The sequence below is a fragment of the Paralichthys olivaceus genome, chromosome 2, assembly GCF_024713975.1.
Source record: "Paralichthys olivaceus isolate ysfri-2021 chromosome 2, ASM2471397v2, whole genome shotgun sequence".
NCBI classification, from domain to species: domain Eukaryota; kingdom Metazoa; phylum Chordata; class Actinopteri; order Pleuronectiformes; family Paralichthyidae; genus Paralichthys; species Paralichthys olivaceus.
Genome location: NC_091094.1, coordinates 20,416,704 through 20,441,572, shown reverse-complemented (window position 1 = coordinate 20,441,572; position 24,869 = coordinate 20,416,704). Strand labels below are relative to the sequence as shown.

Genomic DNA, 24,869 nt, shown 5'->3' with positions numbered 1-24,869 from the left:
TAAGGGCACAGCAGGAGAGCGAGGAAGAACTGTTACTTACATTGTGTCAAATCAGTGGTTATGTAAGTTATATTGTGTTTTCCTCAGTGCTTATATAAGATATAAACCATAATCTAAATAGAATTTATAACAGTTCATTTCAATAGTACAAAACAACAAAAGTGTTTAAGAAACATCTCGCTCACCGTTTACTTTCTTGCTGAGGTGGCGTCTGCTACTGGCACTGCTGCTGCTGTCCTGCTTTTTGTCTGAGAGGGCAGAGAGGTGGCCCTTGCCGTTGGGGATCTGACCCAGGGTCAGTGATGGAGGCTTTGGTATGGAGGGGCAGTTAAGGCCTGGTTTAAGGGCTGATGATGAGGAGGTGGTGATGGTGGTAGTGTTGGAGCTCACAGTGGTGCTAGAGGAGGATGTGGAGGATGAGGTGGTGGTGGGTGCGGGTGGGGCCTGCACCAGCTTAGCTGACGAGTCCACCCTCAGGTGCATCTTCTCCACTTTGACAGCCGGGGTGAGGCTGGAAGAGAAGGTTACAGAGATGAAGAGGGCAGCGAGGAGGAAGCTGAGAGTTAGAAACACTGAGCCAGTGAGAAACGCATGGTAAGAGACGGAAGCACACGTATGAATGGAGCTGGGAGGACAAAACATGAAACTAATAAGATCAATTATTAACACTCACTCACTCAATAGAGATTTTGCGTATCAGCCAATACAGAGTACTGGTCAGATACCAGGGCATATAAAAAAAATATCACTTGACATATTTTAAAAGCTGTGGGTGATTGCTATCATTGTAGTATGGCCTATTGCTAATGTTGAAACTGGCAACACTAGTGCCAGCCCTCTAAACCGAAACTGCATTTGAGACACGTCGCCCTTTTACTTGTGGACATTTGCAGCACATAATATTGTCAAATTGCTGACATTTTAGCTAGCCCTTGCAAATGCACTACTGGAAATCACTTCTTTGTTGCTGCCCTAAAACATGTACTTGCCAGTGGCTGCTGTTTTGGAGCAGTGAAGAAGTTATACCCAGGAATTTTTAGGGGGTGAATATAATATAAAAAATATTAAAAGACATCTTTACTAAATAGCACATTATAATCTTGTCAGATTACATTATAACAGATCATGGTCAGTGTGAAAATTCATAATACTACACTATATACTATATTTAGGATGTATACGTCACAATTTCATGAAACCCTGGCAAAACCCAAAATTGCATAACAGTGAAACTTACTGAGTCTTGTCTGGCTGGAGCATTCTGAAGGGTGCAAAGGGCAGTCTTCGCTGAGTGGCTGGCAGCTTCTCTTTGGCTGGTTTGAGGAGTTTGGGATTAGAGGTCGAAGAGGAAGTCGAAGAGGAGGACAAGCTGGATCCAGCAATTGAGGGTCGGCCAAGGATGCCTCCAGTCGCCACTCCAGCTACAGACCCTGAGCCCAGCCCAGGCCCAAGCCCACTGCTGCTGCTCCGGTTCCTGCCCGACACCTGGAAGGGCGAGGTGCAGGCTGGCTTGCTGGCTGAACTATGTCTTCTCTCTGCAGAGTAGTATAAACCAGGCTGGTATTAAAACATAGTAGTTTGAGATAGATAATCGAATAATACAAATTTAGATGATCAGCATTAAAAGTCACAAAGCTTTGATCAAATGCCATCACATGTCTGCTTGGGTAGATGGAGCAGTAAGTGGGCCACTAGTCAGGAGAAACAGGAAAACACATGAGAACATAGAAATCTTTCTCTGACAATAGTGAGTAGTTTAACTTGACAACAAATAAGTACCATTTGTGATTCATGCCAACTTGGACTGAAATAGAAACAGCTAACAGGTCAAGAGCTTCATTTCCTGCCTGAGCTTCTTATAACAGTTGCTGTGCAAACTGATGAAAAGCAGGATGACAGCAGAAAAGGTTAGGGTGAAACTGACTTGTGGATAGAAATTAAAAAAGCATATCACTAAGTGCTTACCTCCAAAATGAAATATCTCATATTAAAACACAGGTCTCATGTATGTTGAAAACAATAATCAGAGACACTTAGGGCTTTGATGAGTAAGCTATTTTAGTAAGAGCAATGAAAATTGCACAATGACAATAATTGAATTGACACTTCCGCTACTGTTTCACAACAAAGGCTCATTTCAAAGAGTCGGGTTTTACCTGCATAGAGAATTGCGAGGAGTCAAATTTAGAGCTGCCTCACGTCATAATTCTAGTTCAATACAAACAGCTTATAGAGATCACGTTTGTCCCAGACCAAATTCATCAATATAAGCAGTTAACTCCTATAAAATAATTTAATAGCAACTGAATGATAGTCCCGGGACTTGAGGGAAAGGTAATGGCGCCACACAAGCCGCTGCTAACTTTACTCTCTCTCACTTCAGACATGAAAAACAGAAGAATTTGTGAACTTAGTCAACATATGGCGAGTAAGAGGAGATGGCGGGGCATGCACTGTTCGGCTCCATGCGGTCGCCAGTGTGCAGCTCGAATGATAGAGACACAGAGAGGAGCAGTACATTACTGACAGAACCCTGTAAGCGGACTTAGTGGAGCCCTGTATGGCTCCCTGGGTATCTGCCCAGGCTTGGTGGCGCTGTGGCTGGGCTGCACGCACTCTGGCGCAGGATGTGTTCTCAGGGCCCGTGTCACAGCTCCTTGAGCTCTGCCTTGGGCATTGGAGCTCTGCATGGTTCCCTGGGTGTCTGCCTCTGGCCTGGGATTGAACGATTACAGAACGCCCAATGAAACAGCCTCAGGAGCACTAACTGGTTTTGATAATTACCATGGCAAAGTGTGGGCCTAGTTAGCAAACCTCTGACTGAGCTAACTCCATGGCGTAGCTGGAAAGTGGGCTTGCAGCCAAAGTTCAGTCTCAGCAGGTGATCTGCTAACAAGCTTGTTGCTGCAGACACAGTAAAGGGGATACGAACACACATGCAAGCATGAGAGCCGTCATTCCCCCATCTCCCTCAGCTGCAAACTGAAAACAAACACCTTCATCCTGTTTAGCCTTCCTCCAATTTCCCTTTTCAGGGAGGAAAAAAAGTGTTAAAGAGTGCCCTCTTGTCACCTGAGGGCCTCTCTCTCGCACACCAATTCATGACATGTTCATCACACGATACCCGTTTCCCTCCCACTTCTTAGTAGCAAAAAACCTCTAAAGTCTTTCTTTTCCTCCCTTCCTGGTTCCCCTGCTCTCTTGTCCTATCTCAGTCACAGTCAACATATCAGCCTACACACAAACTCACACCAGGAAACCCCGGCATGACACTCAGTGAGGTTCAGAAAGGCGAGCAGACACCAACGGCACCAGTAGACGAAAAAAACAGATCTCAAGAAAAACGTGGGAGTGGGAAAAGACAGACACAAGGAATAGGAGGAGCCTTAATGTCCTATTTCACACGGTTAAACTGTTATCGTGGTGCTAAGGGGAATGCCTGACCCTGGGATTCAACATCAACATGCAAATGTGTCGGCCTTACTGCAGACTCTGAAGACACGATGTTCAAGCCACAACACAGTCGAGCTGAGCTATTATATTAAATATAACCTTGTTGTCATCGCAAAAATAGTTAATATACTGAGGTAAGTGCCTCTTTATTTAAGCTCAAGGTACATGATACAAGTATTAGTGTTTGTTTAGCCGAGGCATTGTGTCTGAGCAGAGCAGTGAGGAGACAAGTCTTTGTTCTACATGTTCATAAATGAATGCATAAAACGGCAGCCGAGCTTCTGGCTTCCTGTTCTGCAGTGAGTGTCACCCCTGCTGGGATCAGCCGCAGCCTAAAAGCACAAACACCTAACGGGAGACATCTGTGCTCAAAGAAGCCCGCTGAAGTCATATCGAGACCTTCTCGCCAGTGCTGAGATCAGTGCCTTTGCCCTAAGTTAACGCCACATGTGGTCTTCCCATAATGACATCAGAAAGAGGAAGAAGGGAGGGAAATCACAGCTAGAGCACAGCTGCTCTGTTCGGCCACATGCAGCAGCATCACAACTGAATTTCACTTAGATTTACACTGTTCCAGTTTGGAGCTGAAACCATTAGTTAATCAAAAGGAAATGTATTCTAACTAGTTTGATAATTGATTGTTTTTAAAACATTTAGAAACAAAATACTGAATCATTTACATTAAAATGTGTCACACAAGCTACTACTTAGGTAGAGAATAGTTTAATATTTTAATCCAGTAACTGTCAGTTATAACTTTAGTGTAACTTTAACTTTCTAATACAACCCATTTCTATTGGTGGGTAAAATACATAATTATAAAACTAGGGTTAACATCTATCACTTGATGTATGCCATTTTATTTTGAAAATTAATATTGAAGTATTTTATTTAAAATTTACATTTACAGTTTTGACTGAATGTTTAAATAACACCAGTTAGTTTAGAGGAAGGTTCTCCTTTGAGTTTTCTACATTCATCCTTTTGTATTTTACTTCAATAAGAGCTAGACAGTTAAGTCCAGGACTGTTGGCCTTGGCAGAAGTATGTACACTGCTGAGTGCCACTTGACTTGTTATGTATTGTCACATTACAGAAAAAGAGGAAACACATTGTTATTGTGTATAACCACATTACAAAAATAGAGAAAACGTGTCTATAAACAGATTTCACTCTCATCACTATTCATCCTGGGTGCTCGTATTGCAAGGATCAGATTGTGTACAGTCTGCATCAACAATACCAGCCTGTGCAAGATGAACTCGGCCACCTGCTGTGATATTATCAGTATTGTTTTACTTTACAGGAACTACAATGCCTTCCAGTATTTGTCTACGTCTCATTTAAAATCCCTAGGCAGGTAAGAAAACTCAACTGGAAGCTGTAGTGCATGCTTAATAGTCTGGTCCAGACAGGCTCATAATTGTCTATATTGTTCACCATTGTGGGAGGAATCCTATTCTTTTGAGTGTTGACCTCTTTATATACAGTCTATGGTGTTGACACAGGAGTAAGAACATTTTCTTTTTGAGCCATGTGCTGTTGTACCTCCCTCTTGTGGCTGACCTTGTAATTGCTATCTAACTTCATGGAAAACATGCACCACTGAGAAGAGTTCAGTGACTAAAATTCAATCTTCATTTAGGGTAAACAAGAACCATGTTATGAGAAGAGAATGCTATCAGAGAGTTCAGATTCAGATGCTGAAAGTGTGAAGACAACAAATGATGCTTACAAGAGCTGAAATCACCAGATGGTCATAATTGTGTCACGTGAAATGAGTAACAATTCCTGTCCTCTTGACTCACAAAGACTAAAACAAGTTGTTAAGTTAAACAAGGTGCCCGACATGATATGACACTCCAACATTCAGCCTTACAATGACAAGGACAGCTCATTTCTTGACTGAGGGGGTTTGTGTGAGTCAAATTCAATGAGATCCGCAGTCATGCAATCACTACATTCAAAGATCAAGCATTCATCACTTTACTTTACCACTCTAGTCAAAGATCCAGTTCAACTCTCTCTGCAGTGGAAATGCACACACTGAAGGGTAAACACGCACATCCCTGACTAGAAATCTGATCTTAGCTTTAACTGCGAAAACAGTACATTACTGGGAAGACAGAGAGCCACATCAAATATTAACAGGGGAATTGTAAACACACACACAAGTGATACAGTGAGTCAAATAAATAAATAAATAAATCAGAGTCTGTAGCGTCCCCTCTCAGGTTGCTGTGTGGAGAAGGAAAAGTGTTGAGGGAATATAAAGGTAGAAGGAGAAGTTATACCACATGGTGTGTTATTGTGTGAGATATCACCACCAGCCTTGTAGTGGTGTACAGGATGAGTATAGGGTTCCTACACATGGAACGTACTTTGTGTTACATCCAGGGCTTTTATTAGGCTCCCCTAACAAAAATTCAATAATACAGTAGGAGATTATCTGTAGGATTCACCATGAGCGACTGGGCACAATGATGACCACAAGTAATACAAGTATCTCAGGCATCTTGGAAAGACAATGAGATTTGATAGCTTTCTGTGATAAGGGTTGAGGTGATGTGCTGTAAACAAAAACATGTGATCTCCAAATAGGAATTTATAGATTGTATGTCCTGCCTCCTGCATAGATGCCACCATTTGCCTGACCTCATCCTGAGGTCTGACCAAAGAGTCCATGTGACAGCTTAACTCTCAACATGCACCTCCTCCCTGAAATGATCTATAATATTCTTAAAATGTTAAACCAAAGTCTGCATGGTGTTAGCATATAATACGACTGGATATATACATACTTGTGTGCATGGGAATGATGCTTACCGTAGTGTGCTTGGAAGGCTTGGGGCTTGACTACTTGACCACAGTGGCTGCACATCACCAGGTAGAAGTCGTCCTGTGCGGGACACTGGCCGAATATGGGCATGTCTGTACACAGGGGCAGAATGAAGCAGACAGGGCACAAGTCAAGTAGGGGCAAATAAAATAGACCTGTGTTCATCTAGTGCCCCAGCTGGAAGTTGCATCTACACTGAAGCATCTGTCATTAGCTGTCACAACACTGTAACAGTTCAAGAGAGTAATGAAAGTGTGATGGCACCTTTTTTCATAATCTAAAAATATAACATCTCATACTTAAAAACTAAACATCTAATACAAGGCAAGCAAAGTTTGAACATGCAAGTGTGCATCACTCCCCAGTCCCCATTCACCACAGAATACATGTCCTAGTGATAAGAACCAGAAAAGGGCCGAGCCAGCAATCCAAAGGTTACTCACTGTCAAAAAGCCAGTGTCTCTCCCAGACACAAATAACGGCAGTCCTTACAAAATATACATAGCATGGAGTGTGGAGGATTTGTGAATATAAATATATTCGGAGCTGTCACTGAGGAATCGACTTCAACAAGCAGGATCATTTTCATGTTTTCTGTATTATTCTACTGGACCACTTCTCTTTGGTATTTTTCTCTTTTACAGTGCATTCTAAAAGTATTCAAACAACTCCAGCTTTCTGCTATGTGGTAGACTTATGCTTAAATACTCTACAATTTTCAATCATGAGTCTGAACTCAATAACCCAAAATGACTAAGTGAAAACATTATTTCAGACCTTGTAACTCATTTCTTAGTTGAAGCACCTTTAGCAGCGATTACACTTCTTTTTTGGGTATGACGCAACAAGCTTTGCACACCTGGATTAGGGGATTTTCTGTCATTCTTCTACAGAACCTCTCCAGCTCTGTCAGGCTGGATGAGGATTGTTGTTGGACAGCCATTTCCATGTCTCTCCAGAGATGTTTAACTAGGTTCAAGTCAGGTTTGTGGCTGGGCCACTCAAGGACATTCAAATAGTTCAAAAAGCCACTCCTGTGCTATCTTGGCTGTAGGCTAACGGCCATTGTACTGAAAGGTGAACCTTCAGTTCAGTCTGATGCCCTTAATGTACTGTACTTTGCTCCGTTCAATGTTCCCTCAACCCTGACCAGTCTCCATGTCTCTGCCAATACTGTTGGGCAGGTGATGAGTGATGCCTGGTCAACTCCAGACATGACACTTAGAATTGTGGTCAAACTTCAAGTCTTTTAGGTGCCTTCATGTGTCTTTCACTGAGGAGTGGTTTTCGTTCATTATGCCATAAAACCCAAATCAATTTCAAATCATAGCAAAGGGGTTCTGAACTTTTTTAAATACAGCAATTAATTTTTTGCCTTTGTTGTGAACTTACAAATTTTTTTAATTTCTGTTTTTGCATTATTGAGTTAATTAATGGTTAACATGGACAACATCTGAAAAAAGTAAAGGGGAATACTTCCTGAATGCACTGTAAGTTATACATTGGATATCTTTGGGTTTTGGATTGTTTGACAGACATAACAAGCAATTAGAAGACATCATCTCTGAGGTTAGGCAATTGTGATTTCCACTCTTCTCCATTTCTCCCTCTCAAATTAATTCACAATGGAAATAGTTTGCTTATGCTCTACAATCAAACAAGACCTGTTGGTCTTTATCACAGTCTGTCAAGTTATGGAAGATCAGAATGAGAATTATGTAAGTATTTTAAATCCATAAGAGTGAAATATGGCTAATACAATAATGCTGAGCATGGTGACCTAAAATCTCCTCCCCTAAAACCAGCGTATGCTCAACACAAGATATGAAATAATAGATAATTTGCGAATATAAAGGGCCTTAGCCCCATTAACAGTTCGACTCAGTTATTATAGCACGAGAGCAATTATCACTTACATAGGGACAAATTGGAGGAAATAGATGATTTTAAAGTATCTTTTTTCTGCAGGTATTGCAGTTTTAGGCAGATGATCATGAAAGGCACAGGGATCAAAGAACACCATGGTACAAAAATTGTATGTGTACAGCTCTAGCATCTTTAGTTACCCAATGGTATGAGTCAAGCCATGCACTTCTCAAGCCACTCTATGGTAAATCAGAGGGAAGTGCCGCTCCTCACCAGGATGTGATCAAAATTTACTCTGGTGCACAGAACCAGAAAGCAGCTAATTAAGGAGGCTAATTAATTGATTGCCTGGGGTGTTATGATGAGATGAGCAGAGGAGAGGATACAAGAGGAAAGAAGTGGAGCCCCTCTCCAAGACGTACTCTACAAGGGCCTTCAAGGGTTCTTCAAACATCGCTAGCAGAATCTGGAAGGGATGAGGGCCATTAAGCAAAGACCATATAAAAGGGTCTACCTGGCGGGTTCCCTCTCAAGAAGGTCAGTGGCAGACTTGTGTGGAAGAATTGACAGACCTGATGCGATTTAATGTGCTCAATTGAAGCCACTCAACTAAGTGCCTCCTTCAACAGCAGTGGAATGAAAAGACTTATTTTCACAGCGACTGGGGTCTGCCACAGAGAATAGGCAAATTGCTTCACTTAATAGACAAAGGGATGTAAATTATATAGAACTTGAGAAGTAAAGCACTGCTGATGTGCACAAGAACGGGTCTTATTGCTGTGCAAAGAAAACAAGTGCAGAGATGTGGTAAGGAAGGTAGTATTCACTGGTTGCCAGTTGCAGATGCATACGCCACTAAAGCAACATTTGGAAGCCGTCCTGAAAATTCTGGGCAACTTCTTTTCTACTCAGCATGTCCGTTTTCATCTCATTTTCTCTGTGAGCCATTCTTTTGTACAACTGGAAAACTGAAGTTATAATGAAAGAGCAAACATATTTGCCAACTTCACATGTATTCTCTATTATAAGTCCACCTTCTCCAAAAATCTTAAAGAGACAGGCCTAAAATTGCAGAGTCCAACAGGCCAACTGTATTTCCTCATTAGATCACTTGCAAGGTCAAACAACATACATTCCCAAACTGCTGCTGTTGTACACGTGGAGCATTCTCCAAACAGGCTGCTCGACTATAAAAGCAGCCTGGCTACATCGCCTTGCCACTCTGCATTCAACCCACTGGCACCAACTGAACTGGACGACTAAAATGGCCTGTCTTAAAACGTGGTCAAACGCCACTGTGTCTGACCAATTCTCCCTCTCCATTTTAATCTTGTGCAAGTAGCAGATGAAAAGGAATGAGAGAGAAAGGAAGTTACCGTGGACGAGAAACAAGAGATGGAGGAAAGCGTGACAGAGAACAAACACAGAGAAGCAGGCTGAGGCCTCAGCAAGACAAAGAGGAAGTGAGCAGTGGACCTGTGCTTGAGGAGGAGAAAGAGAGCCTGTGAGCACGAGACAGAGGAAGAGAACTAGAGTCCAGTTAATTTCAGCATCCTCATCCATGGCAGTGATGAATGATCTAGATAGAACAGCAGCATCTCTGACTGCCTCTGAGTAGCACACACACACACTGAATCTGAACTGTGACACTCACACTGGGACTACACTTCCGAGCTTCCTGACTGTACAGATTAAACTGTGAAATTAAAAAGAAAAAAAATAAGACAGATGATGAGTAGATTCATCATTCGTCATTAATTTCAATCCTTTTTTTCAATGTGTGTATTAGAATGGCAGTTGCACCACAGGAGGAATCTGGTGGTGAGTCATGGAGAGGAGTAGTCATACCCTTGTAATACCACCACTAGACAGACACACACATGCAGAACAACATACTACGAACACACACAGCAAGTGTTTATCCGCCCTGTGACACATACAACTGTCACTGATAGATGCTGCTACATGATGGAAGCATGTTTCGAGCCAGTTGCGAGGCAAGTGGCGTAACAACCTTGAATTTAATATCATCTCTCTGCCTGCCTCTGACACACTACCTTCATTCACTTTCAAACAGTATTGATTCAGACTGCATGTCTTAGGTCAATCAAAAACTAAAAACGTATGTAGTCTAATGTCTATAACCCTATTTTCAATATTGTTCTGAGCCATGCTTACGATACGTAATAGGACATTTCTTGCTGATATTGTGCAAAGATCTTCAGACACAAGCGAACAGTTCTAGGCAAAGGTGTGTGTGCCCCTAAGATGGATGGAGGATGCATCAGACCACATCTGGAGGTGGTCTAGGCCACACGTGGCCACATTCTTGTATGTGTGTGAATGCAAATGCGTGCCGGGCCACAACGAACGATCAGCAACTCAACTATTGTCCTCTGACCCACTACAGTTTCATATTAACAGAAAATATTTATACACTTAAATGTTTCCTACTCATTGATTTATTTGTGGTGTCCCGCCACAATATCAACAATGACCGCCACAGAATTTTTGTTTCATTTAAAATGGGTAAAATCTTGTTTCATTGCAGATCTCTTGCTCGGCCCCTCCTTGCCCGGCCCTTTCTCTCACAATCACATTGACAAAAAACCTATCTGTCATTGTTGGACGAGCTAAAAACAACACAGCATTTGGTCTTTGCAAAGAGAAATGATGTTTTTACGTGCTTATATGCATGTAGAGCAGCAAAGAGAGATCCGATCACAAGTGGTCACTGGAGACAAATGTGATGTGGAGACACATTCCAGTGTCAGGTATGAACTGACGTACTTAGAGATGTGCACTAGTGATCGGGTAACCCAAGATGCATCAAAAAGTGAGGTATAAACAGGGCCTGAGAGAAAGAAAGAAAGTACACACACTGATGACATTCTCAGTGTGAGCCAAAATCATGTGACCAAAACGAAATGTGCCTCATTTCTTGATGGTCATTCCTCACTGTGATAACACTTCAGCCACACACGGTTATGTAAATACATCAGAAAGAGCGTGAATAAGAACCGAGAAAGAGACAGACCCCCACACAGTGTCCACCAAGTGTCCAGAGGTGTTCTGAAGTAGCTCCTTATGGTTTACTTAGAACTCCCCCTCCTTTAGCATGACACTGAACCATCCACTGTGAATCTATGTCAATAACGTCTATCATTAATATATAATTATTTTGTATGTAAGTGCATTGTGATTCTCTGAGCACGGCAGAAGTCTTTTCCATAATCCTTATGGATTGTCCACATTTTTCATTGACCTCCTAACATTTTCCATCGAGGTCAACAAAAAGTGGTTAGGAAAGCAATTTTTCTTTACTTTTTTGATTGTGGCCAGAGCATGCCAAGTTGTAAAATAGAGAGGGGAAAGGAAAGCAGGCATCTTAATCTTAGTGTCCTAGTTGCTGCAATGACAGTCTCAGGATGGCACTGTCACGTTCAAATCCTCACTGCAAAAAGATTGTAAGTAGCTGTGGATGTGTTGCTGAAACATATTAGAAGCAGAGATAAACACATCATCTTTGTTGGTAAAGAAGGTTGTCCTGTTAACTACTTGTGAACATTAAGACAGCACGAAAAGTGTCTTTGAACAACCTGGGCTTCTAAGTACAATCGCTCTATCATTATAATAAGAAAATGGATTCATCATTCATTCATTTGAATCTGACTTAAATGAAGAAGTCAGTCGTTGACTCATCCTGTCAACTGACTCATTTTGATGTCAGTCTCAGAGCTTGGTGAGCCTGGAAAATGACTGCACGATTGTTGATATGTAATATAACAAGATGCCATTTTATTGTTGTAACAGATGTACCTTTGTGGTGAAACTCGCTGCAAATCCAGGCCTGTCAGCAGGACAAATCAGCTAATGCTAATGGGGGTGTTTCCAAAAATAAAATTGCAGCACAACGTGCTTGCAAACATTATTGTGTGGCTGAGAAGCCAGTTGATGTGCACTTCGGATTGTGCGTTTCATCACCGTCGTGATATGTGGTCCTTTCTCTTGATTATATGACTGAACATTAACACTCTTCAACATGTTTCGGCTTGAGATAAACTGGAAATGATAGAAAATATGAGGACGGTAATCATCCTATCAGTTAGTTGTCAGAGTAGTCAGATTGTTTTCTTTGTTGATTTTCCTCGATGGTGGTTCAAGACTTTATATTTGTATGAATAAATTAAATATTGATATATAGCTCCTATATTGTAATGTGATATAGGAGCGTAACTTCACCATGAGTAAGATGGAGCTTTTAAATAAAAATCCTACCTTTGTAAATTTCCATTTGGGGGTTTTTACAAAACGCACAAGCTACTATTTATTAACTTTTGAAATCTTTACGCTAACTTAAAATACTTCAGGTAACATTGTTGTTGTCTTTCAGTGAGGGGACGCACATGAAATATGGTGGAGGGTGTCACATGTAAAATGGCAGAAATGTGGATGCTGAACAGTCAAGTCCATACAATGCACTCTCCACACAGATTGTGATATTGTTAGTGCCATGTTTGGGCCTGCACTCACCTACAGTGAGTCTAAGTTGTTAACTGTTAAGTTATTTGAGGAGCAGATGTAAATGTCTGCTGCCACACGTCTAGCACACACGACTCGGTGATAATATCCGGTTGTCCAGTCAATTCACAGTGCGCATGGTTTACAGTAAGAGTGCATGCTGACCGAACAACGCGTGTAAAGTGTTTAATCCTCGTGTGTGTGTATGTGAGCAAACCCCAGAACCAAAATACACCTTTGGCCCTGGACTAAAAAAAAAAAGAACACTCACCTTCTCTGCACAGACGCATGGCTTCTCGATTTTTCCCGAAGTCTTTGAAACTTTCCTCCGATTCGGCACCTGAAAACGAGGCGATTCGACACACAGACAAATAAATAGTTGCACTTGCTCGCCTGCCCGTGCTGTTGCTACCAGTATCGTTTCTTCATATTCCACCAAAAAAACTGCATGCAATCGGCCACAAACAGGTCGGGACTGGCAACTGTCGCGCTCCGCCTCGCCTCCCCGCGCACATTTCGGAAGCCGGAGGGACTCACCGTCGTTGCCGTGGAGTTTGGCGGCGTCGACCCAGCTGCTCCAAGGCTGCCCCAGCATTATTTCTGGACTAGGCAGGGATCTCCGCTCCGCAACAGTCGCCATTGCTGTGGAGCCTTCTCCCCGCTGGAGCTGCTGCTGCTTCAGCTGCTGCCTGGCCGCTCGGCGCTGCTCCCCCCTGACGTCATCCTCGGCCCTTTCCGACATTCTTTCCGCTACAATGTAACAACACAAGAGTCAGCGGTGGTCGCGCTCGGGATAGGAGGACTTTCTCACCGAGGGACCGCGCACACCTCGGAGCTGTGTGTGGCCATTACACAGGCAACAAGTACACACACCACAGATACACGGCTCTCTAGGTTCCTGGTTAGTTGGCTTGAACATCTCCTACAGTGCATGAGGTGCTTTGCACTTAGCTCAGTGGTTAATTTGAATAGGCACACATGTCTAATGAACTCTGGTTCATTTAATATGGAATAAAAAGATATGCACAACTCATTCAAATATTTTATCATAAATAACTTGAACTGGTATTGAACTATTGCTCGACCAAGGCCCAGCAGTCCCACATTTGAATTCACTTGCACTCAGTCATACCGATGCTGTATTTGCATAGAGCTTTTCTAGTCTCGATGGCCCCTCAAAGTGCTTTACAGTACTGTTTTTGCCATTCACCTATTTAGACACATCATACAGTACATTAATCACACAAACGACCAGCCGGTAATTTGGGGGTTCAGTGTCGTGCCCAAGGATACTTCTGCATGCAAAATGGGGGAGACTGGGATTAAACCTCCAACCTTCTGGTTAGTGGACAACCCCGATGACCTCTTGAGCCACAGCCGCCCCATAAACAGCTTCCATTAAATAGTCCCCTTAACATGAGCCTGCTTCTTTTTTCATCAAGATGCATGAATTATTCTCTGAGAAATCATGAAAAATGTTGCGAAACATTCTCTCTTGCAAAATTAATGAAAGAGAAAAAAAGTAATTCCAGGATCCACCCCGTAATATGGATTCACACCAGAATTTAATGGGTTCTTTCCTAACCCATAATGCATCTATCTACCAAGTTTCATGGTAATCCATAATTTTTGCATGTCTGCTGACTAACTAACAAACAATCAAGGTTAATAAAATATCATTCAGTTAATTCTGTGCAAAGTAAGTAAGTTTATCTCAGCTGTTCTTACAAAACTGCATCATGGCTACATGGATGTTAAAATATCAACAGCTACCATCTCTGTTGAATCTTTTTCACACATGCTTCAATTTATTATTTTGTGCAGTGTAAATAAATAAAATAGGGGGTAATTAGTTTAATGATGTTCCACAACGAATACAGTGTAAGCTTACTAAACACTTATGTAGGTGTGATTACTATGGAAGTCAGATTACAGTCTAAGCCTTGTGCTCATTTAAATTCTGTATAATGCTGAGATTGTGATGCAAAATAGTAAAGAATGTTCTTCAATTAAGACAAGTAAGCATTTAAAAATTAAAACATAGCCATAAGAAGACACAACAAAAGACAAACCACAAATTGTTTCATATCTTGAGTCCTGGAAGATGTTTCATATGCAGGTATTAACCAACTTAGTGCAGGAGGAATGTGCAGAACAAAATGTTTAAATGATTTGATCATCAATATCATTAGAACTATAATATGTAGAACTTACTGTTAGAGTGAAACTGATATAATGTATGACGCTTTCTCAGTGCATGTTTATGGTGTTTACATAGACGCATGTCCTCACACAGTACATAACATAGGTGAAACAGATTTAATGATAAAATGACTCGATCTTCATGGATGTTGAATCAGTAACTGCTATTGTGCAAGTGAAATGAAGACAGACTCAAGGTGTGCTGTGTAGCTTGTTCCTGTTAATCAGAATAATCTAGCACTCAATGTGATTTGACTGTTTTAAACAGATTCCTCTGTTGTTTCTGGATTTTTCAATTTATCGACAGCCTGGTTTTCTTAACTTTCACTTTCAAAATCAAAAGTTTCTTATCTGTAAGAATGCTGCACATTTTAAACTGACAAAAACTGGCATGCAAGAAGAAAATAGAAACAGAAGCAGACAACTTATAGTGTAGAGATTGCTTATTGCAATAAAGTATTATTGTAACCTGACTTACAGCATGTAGTCTTCATTAAGTAGTGTCCTTGATTATGTGATTGCCGTTGTGCTGACTCTGATCTGTTTCTGATGGCAATTCATCTGAATTCCTTGAGACATGATCTGTCTACTTGACAGAATAACAAGGCCCTAGCATGTGGGCTGTTCTTCTGATACCAAAAGGGGATGTTTAAAAACATCTCCTCCTAATAAATGTCAGAGAAGTTGAATGTATTCCCATTTGGCACGTACACTGAAGAACCTTGAGCAAATATGAACTTGGCGCTCTGCTGGTAGTTTCAAGTGTACAGTGTACAAACTTGGCTTTGTCTTTAGACAAACTCTAAATTTAGAAATACAAATTAAGAAGCTTATCCTGAAGATTTCGCCAGTGATGTGTGGTTAAAATATAAGTTATATTTTATCTTGTCTTTATTTACTGCATATACATACACCTTTGTCACAAATGATCAAACTGAGCAATAACGTGAACACTCCCGAATTCTCTGGTGAATTTGAAAATCGTGCTGCACAGACATGAGGGGGTTGAGTTTCGGAATTCAGCATTCACAGTTAAGAAACACTCAGGTAGGCACACTAAATTTTGTTGTACAGCGGTGCAATGACAATAAGGGCGTTCTATTCTTTTTTAAGTCTGTTTACCGTAGGAACTGTTAAAATGGTCAAACCACAAAATGTAAGAATCATGACTTTGATATACATCATTGATATATATTTGTCTAGGGATGGTTTGAGGCTTGAATTTCATCATACTAGCACCTACAAATGTAAAAAAAAAAAAAGCATCAACCGGGAGCGGAACACTATAATTACTACTTTATCATTTATTTTGTATTCCTGGAGATACAGATGTAAAAAGCTTGATGTTTGATGCTCTGGTTGTAGTTTAAGGATTAAAACACAACAAAAGCTATTATGTTTTTGTTTTTTTAAGTACCTTGTTATTTTCTTTTGAAAAATACCCAAAAGTTTGCATTATGTTCAGTAAAACTTCATTAGATCATCAAGCATCAATTATGTAACATAAAACATTAACCATTTTTTGCAGTGTACAAGAGGCACAAGTGTTTCACACAAAAATGTGAAACTTGTAGGTATCATTTTTTACTGATCGGCCATTATCATTTCATCACCTTCTCTAGCTTTATAACATTAATGTCTTACTGCTGTAGTAGTAAATCTATACTGAGGGGCAGTGGCTTTTAATCTAGGATATGACAAGAAGTGTAGTAGTATATCTTTCTTAAGCAAGCTGTTTTTCAAACAAGTTTCTTCCAAAGCATCATTGTGCTGTTCTTGAGCGCAATCTTGTTGATCTGGCCCTTAATAGAAACAATGTTAACTTAACTAAAAGCTTTGACATTGCCAAAAAAGCAAACACAAATGTGTCACTTTTGTCACCCAAACTCGTCACTGAAGACTGAACATCTCAGGCTGATTGTACATTCAATCACAATAAATAAGACCTCTGTGTACAATATAACGTTGTCCAAAGCTTAAGTCTTGTAATTACTGCTTTTTAGAACCTTGTAGCAGTACTTGTTTGCTGAGGTGTTAGTGTTGTATTGGATTAAATTTCAGTGACAGTTGTAATCATGATACTATGTCTAATACAACAAACACCTCACCTTCAATATATGCGCATCCCCTTCCTCACAAAATCTGCTGAATGTGAAAGTGGATGTAATATTCCTTCAAGGACTATTATTATTATTATTATTATTATTAATTATTATAATATGTACTACATTTATAGGTTTTTAAGTAAGACTTAATTCACAGTGGGAGTACATTAACATTAAAATATTACATTCAGTATTATGTTTATTGGTTCTTCCTCCACCCATCCATCTGTCAAGGTCACTGAAACTGACTACATTTTATTGCATCTGCTACAAATGACCACTTGGACTCAAAGATGAAGAGAATATATTTTGATGGTCAAATAATGTTTTTGTCTGTAATTCAAGAATTCAAGTACTAATTATGACCGAATAAAATTCTTCCCTTTTTTTAAATTCCTTTCTTCTCTACATGTATTTTGTAGAAAAGACAATGATGCAAAATGGAACTTGAGTAGTTGTTGGAAGTATACAACTGCATCAACTGTACAACTACTCTCCTTTATCTCTTATTTTCTAACCACACACCAGCATAGAAATATGTTTGTTGTATATGTGTTGAAAATAACTTGAGGAGAATCCAAAGTAAGCTGGCTGAAACCGAAATGAAACCAGGAACTAAAATAAGTCAGTTTGGGGAAATTACAGGGTTGTGTATTCATTGTAAAACAATTGCTCTATTGTGTTTCTAAATAAGTTTCAAACAACTGTCAGCACTACTTTACCACTTATGATTATTGTAATGTATTGTATTAGAAAACAGTAATTGTCAATAGAGTGTAATAATGAGTAGTTGTGAGAACTTACCTTAGCAAAATAAGAAAAAAAGGAACTTCTTTTTAACTCTATCAGTCGATCCTCATCAGTATGGGTGATCGCTGGCTGCCACACACACTGGAGAAGAAGACTGGAAACACATACATGCATGCACACACACGGACACACACACACACAAGCATGGAAGAAAGATGAGTCAGTATCAGGTTTTTCGTTTTGCTGTTTTTATGATGTAGCTCTTCAGTGAACAGGGATTATAAGACTATGTCTGGAAGGTAACATTGTCCTCCCTGGGCCTTATCACACACTTCTTCACCACTGTGCAGTAATCCAATCCATTAAGCAGCATCCCTAACCACCTACCCAGCCCCACTGTTATCCCTTTTAAAGACCAAAGAGACCATACCATTCTATCATTCTTTTTCTTTTTTTAAGTGATTGAATAACATACTGCAACATATCCAAAGAGGTAGCAAGTGGCTTGATTAAACAGAACACAAAGTCATACAATATTAAGTGTTGTGTATATATTACAACACCTTACTTTAGTTTTGATTTAATGTGCATCATACCTAAATGTTGTTTCCTATAAGCTTTTTCTGAAGCCAATTAAAGCCCAGGAGCAAATATTTATGACTCACTTAATCCGAGTGAACTAAGCATTCCCATGGATTCTTGACTTTTACCATAACATTTAACAACACAGCAAATATGTAGCTCTATATAAATGCTTTTTGTATTTTGTGTTATGTTGGCTTTACATTTGTCTTGATGTCTTATAAAATTCATGAATGTGCTATCTATAGAAATGAACATGGCTTGCATAACAACCATTTTAAAATACATATTGATCACCCCCTTGCTAAAACTAGTGAGAGAATCAGAAGAAAGTAGTGCAGTAGTTTCACCCTTTCATCCAAATTATATTTAAACTATGCAATAGCTAAGAAATAAGGTAAAAACATTAGAACTCAAAACATCCCCAAGTCGAAGATAAGAGTCAAGAGGTGTTTATGTCTAAAGGTTCAAAATTTTAACCTCCAATGGGCAACGTATGAAATAACACCATGTACATGCTAAAAACTATGTTGAGCAGGATCAGCAAAAGGCTAAAATGAAATGGGAGTAATATTCTATTATGTCGAAAACAAAATTCTTCACACGAGCAGTGCACAGCACTGGCACAGCAGACATTTTGACATGTAATAGAAGGGAAAAGCTCCTGTGTTACTTGTAAAATTCCTCTGCTCCATGTCGCATGCATAAGATGAACGCAGCAGTAATTCATGTTAATAGCTGCAGAGTCTTGTGCTTCTCAATTATGTTTTTTTCACACAAATGTGTAAAAAGTAGAGTTATAACATTTACTGCCAAATTAAAACTGCAGTTGTATGGCACAATGTCTTGTGCTTGAGCCTTTGGGCTGGATGCCCTAAAAAACACATAATTATCTGTAGCTCGAAATCTAGAAGTAATGGTTTCAAAAAAGTAACCTTCTTCCTTCACTTATTATAAATAGCTTGAAATGCCCAATTATCAATACAATGTGCATCGCCTGCAGAATCCATAGACAGTAAAAGTGTTTATATTGTATAGTTGTGCTGCCTGGATAACTGTTCAGACATCGCTCACCTTGAAGCCTAAAGTATGTAAAGCAAAAAATAATAAAACATCTTCATGTTACATGTTACCAAACACAAAAGTAACAAAAATATTAATAAAATCTGCCTTAAACTATTCAATGTAAAACGCAGTAAGTATTTTCCTTAAATTGGGGATAATTATAACACTATTAGCACTCCTTAACCTTCCCCATCATAAGATCATCATCAAACACCTATAAACCTGAATTACATTTCTGTAAAATTCAGAACCAAATATTTGTTAATTAATTAAAATGTGAATGCACTTATTGTAAGTCGCTTTGGAGAAAAGCGTCAGCTAAATGATATGTAATGTAACCAATGTGACATGTGTAAAGCCATGTGATATATAAACTGTGGAGTGTTTTGAATGGTGGTATTACCGCACACATGAGGGTTGTGGTGGGGTGTGTCCTGCACATCCTCTCCATTTCTTAAAAGAAGTTGGCAATGTGTTTGAAACACATGTTAAATTTCAATATTAACTGACATGGATCTATATCCAATATTATTCTATAGCAAATGTGTGCAAAGTCTACTAAACTAATTAAGATTTGTAAGTCAGTAACTTCAACAAGTCAATGTGTTTATTCTAATGAGAAGTTACTTGAAAAGTAATTATGTAAAACCATCCCAAGTTATGATTATATTATTTCAACACAACTCTACTGAAAGACAAAAAGATATTGAAATGTCACCCAGCCAATGAACATGTGTATTTCACACTAACTATAAAGATGGCCTCTGGGTGAATACCAGTGTACACAGTGTAAAGTCTGATGGCTTGTAGTACAAACATGTGACTCAGTCGTAGTCTAACCTGGAGTCAGTTGTGATTTGGGCTCCATGGAAGCGACTAGTTGACGTTCACAACTTTCCAGCACTTAGCTAACAGTAACTAGCATTGACCATCAGAAGCGAGCAGTTTGATTGGCTAGCGTTGCCCCCACCTCTACTGCACACTGCTCACATGCACGTACATTAACTTGTATTCCAATAGAAAATGTATCCATGTGCTAAACATGATGTGTGAAAGGGGCAGTAAGTCCACGAGGAGCTGTGTCATGATGACAATGAGAATCTGTGGCAGGTACAGACGTTACTGGGGAGCAGTGGCGGCTACATTAGCCTGCTAGCTGCAGCCTGTAGCCAGCCAGCCATGACTAGCGTTAGCGAGGAAGCTGGCAGCAGCCTGACAGCACAGCAGAAGTCATTCACCGCCGCCGCACACCGACAGTAACTTCGCTCTTACCGGGGCTGTGGATGCTGTGGACGTGACTGGGACACCGGGCAGACGTGTATCAGCTGGATGCGCTGAGCGAACGAGACAGAAGACGGTGGGAAAGAGCGAGGGCAGTGCTCAGCCTGTGTGGAGGTCTTCACCTGGTGCTTCCATGTCTGTTTACCAGACTGCATTCTGGGACGGAGACGTCACTGCGTCACGACGCACGCGCACATGCCTTTCCATAATCAAAAATATATGTTTAACATAACAAACAAATGCAAATAAGAAGGTTTACCAATATACAACGACAGGGGTTATAAAGTTTCTCACTGATAATAATAAAGTAAACAGATACTATGAAGGTGAAATAAACAGATAATATATATGATATAGATCATATATATATATATATATTATACGGATAATATAAAGAGGTGATATGCAAAATCGGTAATAGAGATAATCTATTTAAGCAATACACAGAGATAATATGTATAATATTGCTAATACACAGAGATAATATATAATATCAATTATTGTTGTTTTGTTTACCTGCCCAGAGATGACAACAGATGCAAATTTGCTACTAGCTAACTCTGTACATTGTCTCTGTGAAAATGAAAAATATTTACATTGATTTGAACAGTGTTTTGTTTTTTTCCAGAAGCTTTCAACAGACCTGAAATTTCTCTCTGTGTTTTGTTTTATTTTGAGAAGATAGCAGACTAATGGATAAGCATATACATTGTTACTCAATTGTAAATTGTAAAAAAGCTAAAACAACTTGTAACATTTAATTTGAACATATGATTGTCATTTAATAGCCCTTGCAAGCTAGATTGTTATTATGTTTTCATGGCTTCAACCTTTCCTTTCTAACGTCTCTTAAAAGTTGAGGTTTCAACAAATTTTAGTATTGCATTATTCATTTAAGTGATATAAAATAAAGGTTGCTCACTCTGTGTTTGCTAAAATCCATCAAAGAGAACCTTGAACAATATGCAAGAAGAAAAGATCACAGGCACAATTTGATGGCTTCAGCTTTAAATACTCTGAATATGCTATGCAATGTCACCACAGTGAGTAAAAATTATGAAAGTTAATAATGACTATGAATTGTAATTCCAACTGTTTAATGACGATATAAAAAAAGAAGAAGAAACTACATTGCTTAATGTTCAGATGATAACGTTGATGAGAAGTCTTGGCCTGGTGTAAAATATACAAAATGATCCTTGTGTATATTTCTTTTCTTTTCTTTATTTCATCATTCATTCATTTTTGTTAGTATAAACAAAGTATAACAGATTACTACCCAAGATAAACTGTAAATCATTTCCTTTCAAAGTTTAGAATAGGTTATCTCATTGAAAGGAGTTTTTTATTGTGAATTGTGGACATTTTGATCCAAACTCCATATCAGCTGGTGGCAGTAATGACCCGACTCGGTTGTCTGCCAACGCTCAATAAACACAGAAGAAGAAAAAGACCATTCGCCGCCGCCGGGTGTTTTGTTCACTTCCGGCTGTTCAATAAAGTTTATCTAGCTCCATCAGACATGGGCGCAGTAACAGATGGTAAGTTACGGTTTCATTTGTTCAGCTTTGGTAAAGGTCACCAGTAGAAACGTATACCCTTGCAAAGTATGGACACACATAACCAAACTCATTCTATACACATGCGTGTTAGCATGCTTTCAGAACATATAATGGAACAGTAGCCACGTTAGCTAGCTAACAGTTAGCCGGAGGCTTTCTAACATAGCTGCTGTGTATAGAAGATTGTTTGACCTCCTCCCTTTCTCGACTATATCCTAGATGAAGTTATTCGGAAACGTCTTCTCATTGACGGGGACGGAGCTGGAGATGATCGTCGAATCAATGTGCTGCTGAAGAGCTTCACCAAATGGTGCAACTCGCCTGGGACCCCGGAGGAAGGGTAAATGATCTCCGTAGAGGAAGGCGACAGCACCTCAGCCTTGGACTGTGTCGCCTAGTACTTTAACATTTCAAACTGCGGTGAAGAGCTGTTTTGCTCCGAGTCTCACTCCGTCTTGTTATTCTATTTAGCTTCACGCAGAGGATGCTGAGCACACTGGCCCAGTGCGAGTTCTCCATGGGGAAGACGTTGATGGTTTATGACATGAATCTCCGGGAAATGGAGAACTATGAGAAAATCTACACTAACATAGGTAAGAAATGTTCTGACAATGACCAGGTATATGTTTAACACTGAACCATTATTGGAGTTTATATATTAGTTGTTGACAACCAAACCCCAGCAAATCACCTCCCCCCAATACATACTTAGTCCTGCATCACATTCATAATCCTCCCATAGCATGTCCTGGGCCCCTAGTTTCAGCCTGGCTTTCTTAACCCATTTACTCCATCCTGAAACCTCTATGGGCCTCAGTTAAAGTTCTGGCAATTATCATCTGTACCAGCATGAAAACCTATGGTGACAGGCAGCCTCGCTCCAGGCAGAGATCCACAATACCCCATCTCTGGACATTTTTTAAAACTCTTCAAAATCCACCTTTTCACAAAGGAGAAATTAGAAAAACTGAGTGACCACGTAACAACATAAATGTTTGTGTTTCAAATGCATCGTACAATAACCTCATAACCAGCTCTTTGTTCTCCCTGCAGAACAAAACATCACATCAGCACATGAGAAGATAGCAGAATGCAAAAAGGAAATACAGAGGGCAAAGAGGATACGAAAAAATCGCCAAGGTAAGAATCTTTTCACGACTCTAGACTTTTAGAAGATGTGTGTATTTGCAATTGACTAACTTCTTGCACTTCTTATGTACAGTATAGTGTAGCCATTATTAGACCCACCCATGTGAAGGTGAAATCCCTACTATTATACAAAAAATAATAATTTCTTTGAAGAAGATAGTAAAAAAATAGTTTGCAGTACATTCAATTATGTATACATCTTTTTTGTAAGTTAAGAAACATAGCTGACTCGGATGTAGACATAAATATCATAAGGTCATTTGACTAGCAACCATGATCCAATGAGTTATTGGGAGTGAGAAATTGTATTGAGGTCTATAGATGTAAGCTATCAAAAGGTTAAAATTGCAAAGTAGCTTTGATTTTTTTCCCTCAAATATAAGTCATCAGTCATTTTAGATGACATGGTGGCAACATGGGATGGCAAAATTTAGCTAAAATGTTTCACGTCCTTTATTTCTTCTTTCTTTTCAGAGTATGATGCTTTAGCCAAAGTTATCCAGCAGCACCCAGACCGACATGAAACATTAAAGTAAGTCGGCCTGTGTCTTCTGTTTCATTTAAATATTGTTTCATTCAAATATCCACTTAGCATGTGCTGATAATCATCATGTGTTGGTGCAGGCAGTTGGAGGCGCTTGACAAAGAACTCCAGCAACTGTCTCACATCAAGGAGAATGTGGATGATAAGGTAAAAACAAATACATTTATTCTTTCGTTTTCTACATCACAGTTCCTTAGATCATTAATAACATTTTACTTCAATTGTTTTAAATCCCTTTTTCTCTCACTCAGTTGGAGTTAAGGAAGAAGCAGTTCCATGTGCTACTCAGTACCATACAGGAATTACAGCAGACTCTTGAGAGTGAGTAAACAAGGGCATGCACTGGAACCATGTTTGTGTTGTCTTTATGTTCTCTGTTCTCAGTAGCTGTTGTGCTGCACAACAAACCAGGAAATGTTTAACCCGTAATGGTTTGGAAATTGAAAATGTAACTAGGCCTTGCTAATCTTCTTTATCTTTCCTAGATGATGAAAAATCAGACAATGACGACAACATCCAGGAGAGCCTAGCAGAGAATGGAGAATGAACGTGTAGAGGTCCTAGGTAGAATGAATGCAGCGGATAACTTTTAAATGATTTTGTATTTGTCCTTGAATCTTTTTGTATGTATTGTTGATTAAAGTTTGCTTGTCTACAGTTTTGTTGTCCAGTATAGTTATTTATTGATATGCGTATGTGATGCGCATAGAAGTAAAATTGTCTATCTCACTTTTTTTGGAATGATTAAAGGTTTCCAGGCCAACAAGGATTTCATGATAGAGACAAATTATGTTCATACAGCACATTAGACTGATATAAACAAAGATACAAGTGATTGGGGGAAAAAAGCTATAAAAAGGTTATTAGTAAAATCCAGTATTGGTGGATAGTTACTTAGTAGGGAGTTAGTATTGAATCAACTTTCTATTAATATCTTGTCAAGATGGGAT

General features: G+C 39.6%; 2 protein-coding genes across 2 annotated transcripts in view; one reads left to right on the top strand and one right to left on the bottom strand.

Annotated features, from left to right (window-relative positions):
• The window catches only part of LOC109628866 (ataxin-7), a 28,790-nt gene extending 7,834 nt beyond the window's left edge, over positions 1-20,956 (bottom strand). Inside the window, exons 1-7 of the mRNA XM_020086292.2 lie at positions 20,656-20,956; positions 17,791-17,890; positions 13,217-13,429; positions 12,951-13,019; positions 6,280-6,384; positions 1,238-1,535; positions 186-511 (exon numbers count right to left, since the gene is read on the bottom strand). Coding sequence (XP_019941851.1) covers positions 186-511; positions 1,238-1,535; positions 6,280-6,384; positions 12,951-13,019; positions 13,217-13,421 — 1,003 coding nt within the window. The 5' untranslated portion in view covers positions 13,422-13,429; positions 17,791-17,890; positions 20,656-20,956. The remainder of the gene's footprint in view (positions 1-185; positions 512-1,237; positions 1,536-6,279; positions 6,385-12,950; positions 13,020-13,216; positions 13,430-17,790; positions 17,891-20,655) is intronic.
• Positions 20,957-21,874: 918 nt separating this feature from the next.
• thoc7 (THO complex 7) lies at positions 21,875-24,576 on the top strand. Its single transcript, XM_020086976.2, has 8 exons — positions 21,875-22,205; positions 22,446-22,566; positions 22,698-22,819; positions 23,280-23,366; positions 23,850-23,907; positions 24,000-24,066; positions 24,171-24,240; positions 24,405-24,576. Exons 1-8 carry the CDS (start codon positions 22,064-22,066, stop codon positions 24,464-24,466), a joined length of 729 nt encoding a protein of 242 aa, XP_019942535.2. The 5' UTR covers positions 21,875-22,063; the 3' UTR covers positions 24,467-24,576.
• The last annotated feature ends 293 nt before the right edge of the window (positions 24,577-24,869 follow it).

Coding starts and splice junctions, on each gene's coding strand:
- thoc7 (XM_020086976.2), top strand. CDS start 22,064: ATGACCCGACTCGGTTGTCTGCCAACGCTCAATAAACACAGAAGAAGA. Junction 22,567..22,697: donor CCTGGGACCCCGGAGGAAGG/GTAAATGATCTC, acceptor TATTCTATTTAG/CTTCACGCAGAGGATGCTGA. Junction 24,067..24,170: donor AGGAGAATGTGGATGATAAG/GTAAAAACAAAT, acceptor TCTCTCACTCAG/TTGGAGTTAAGGAAGAAGCA.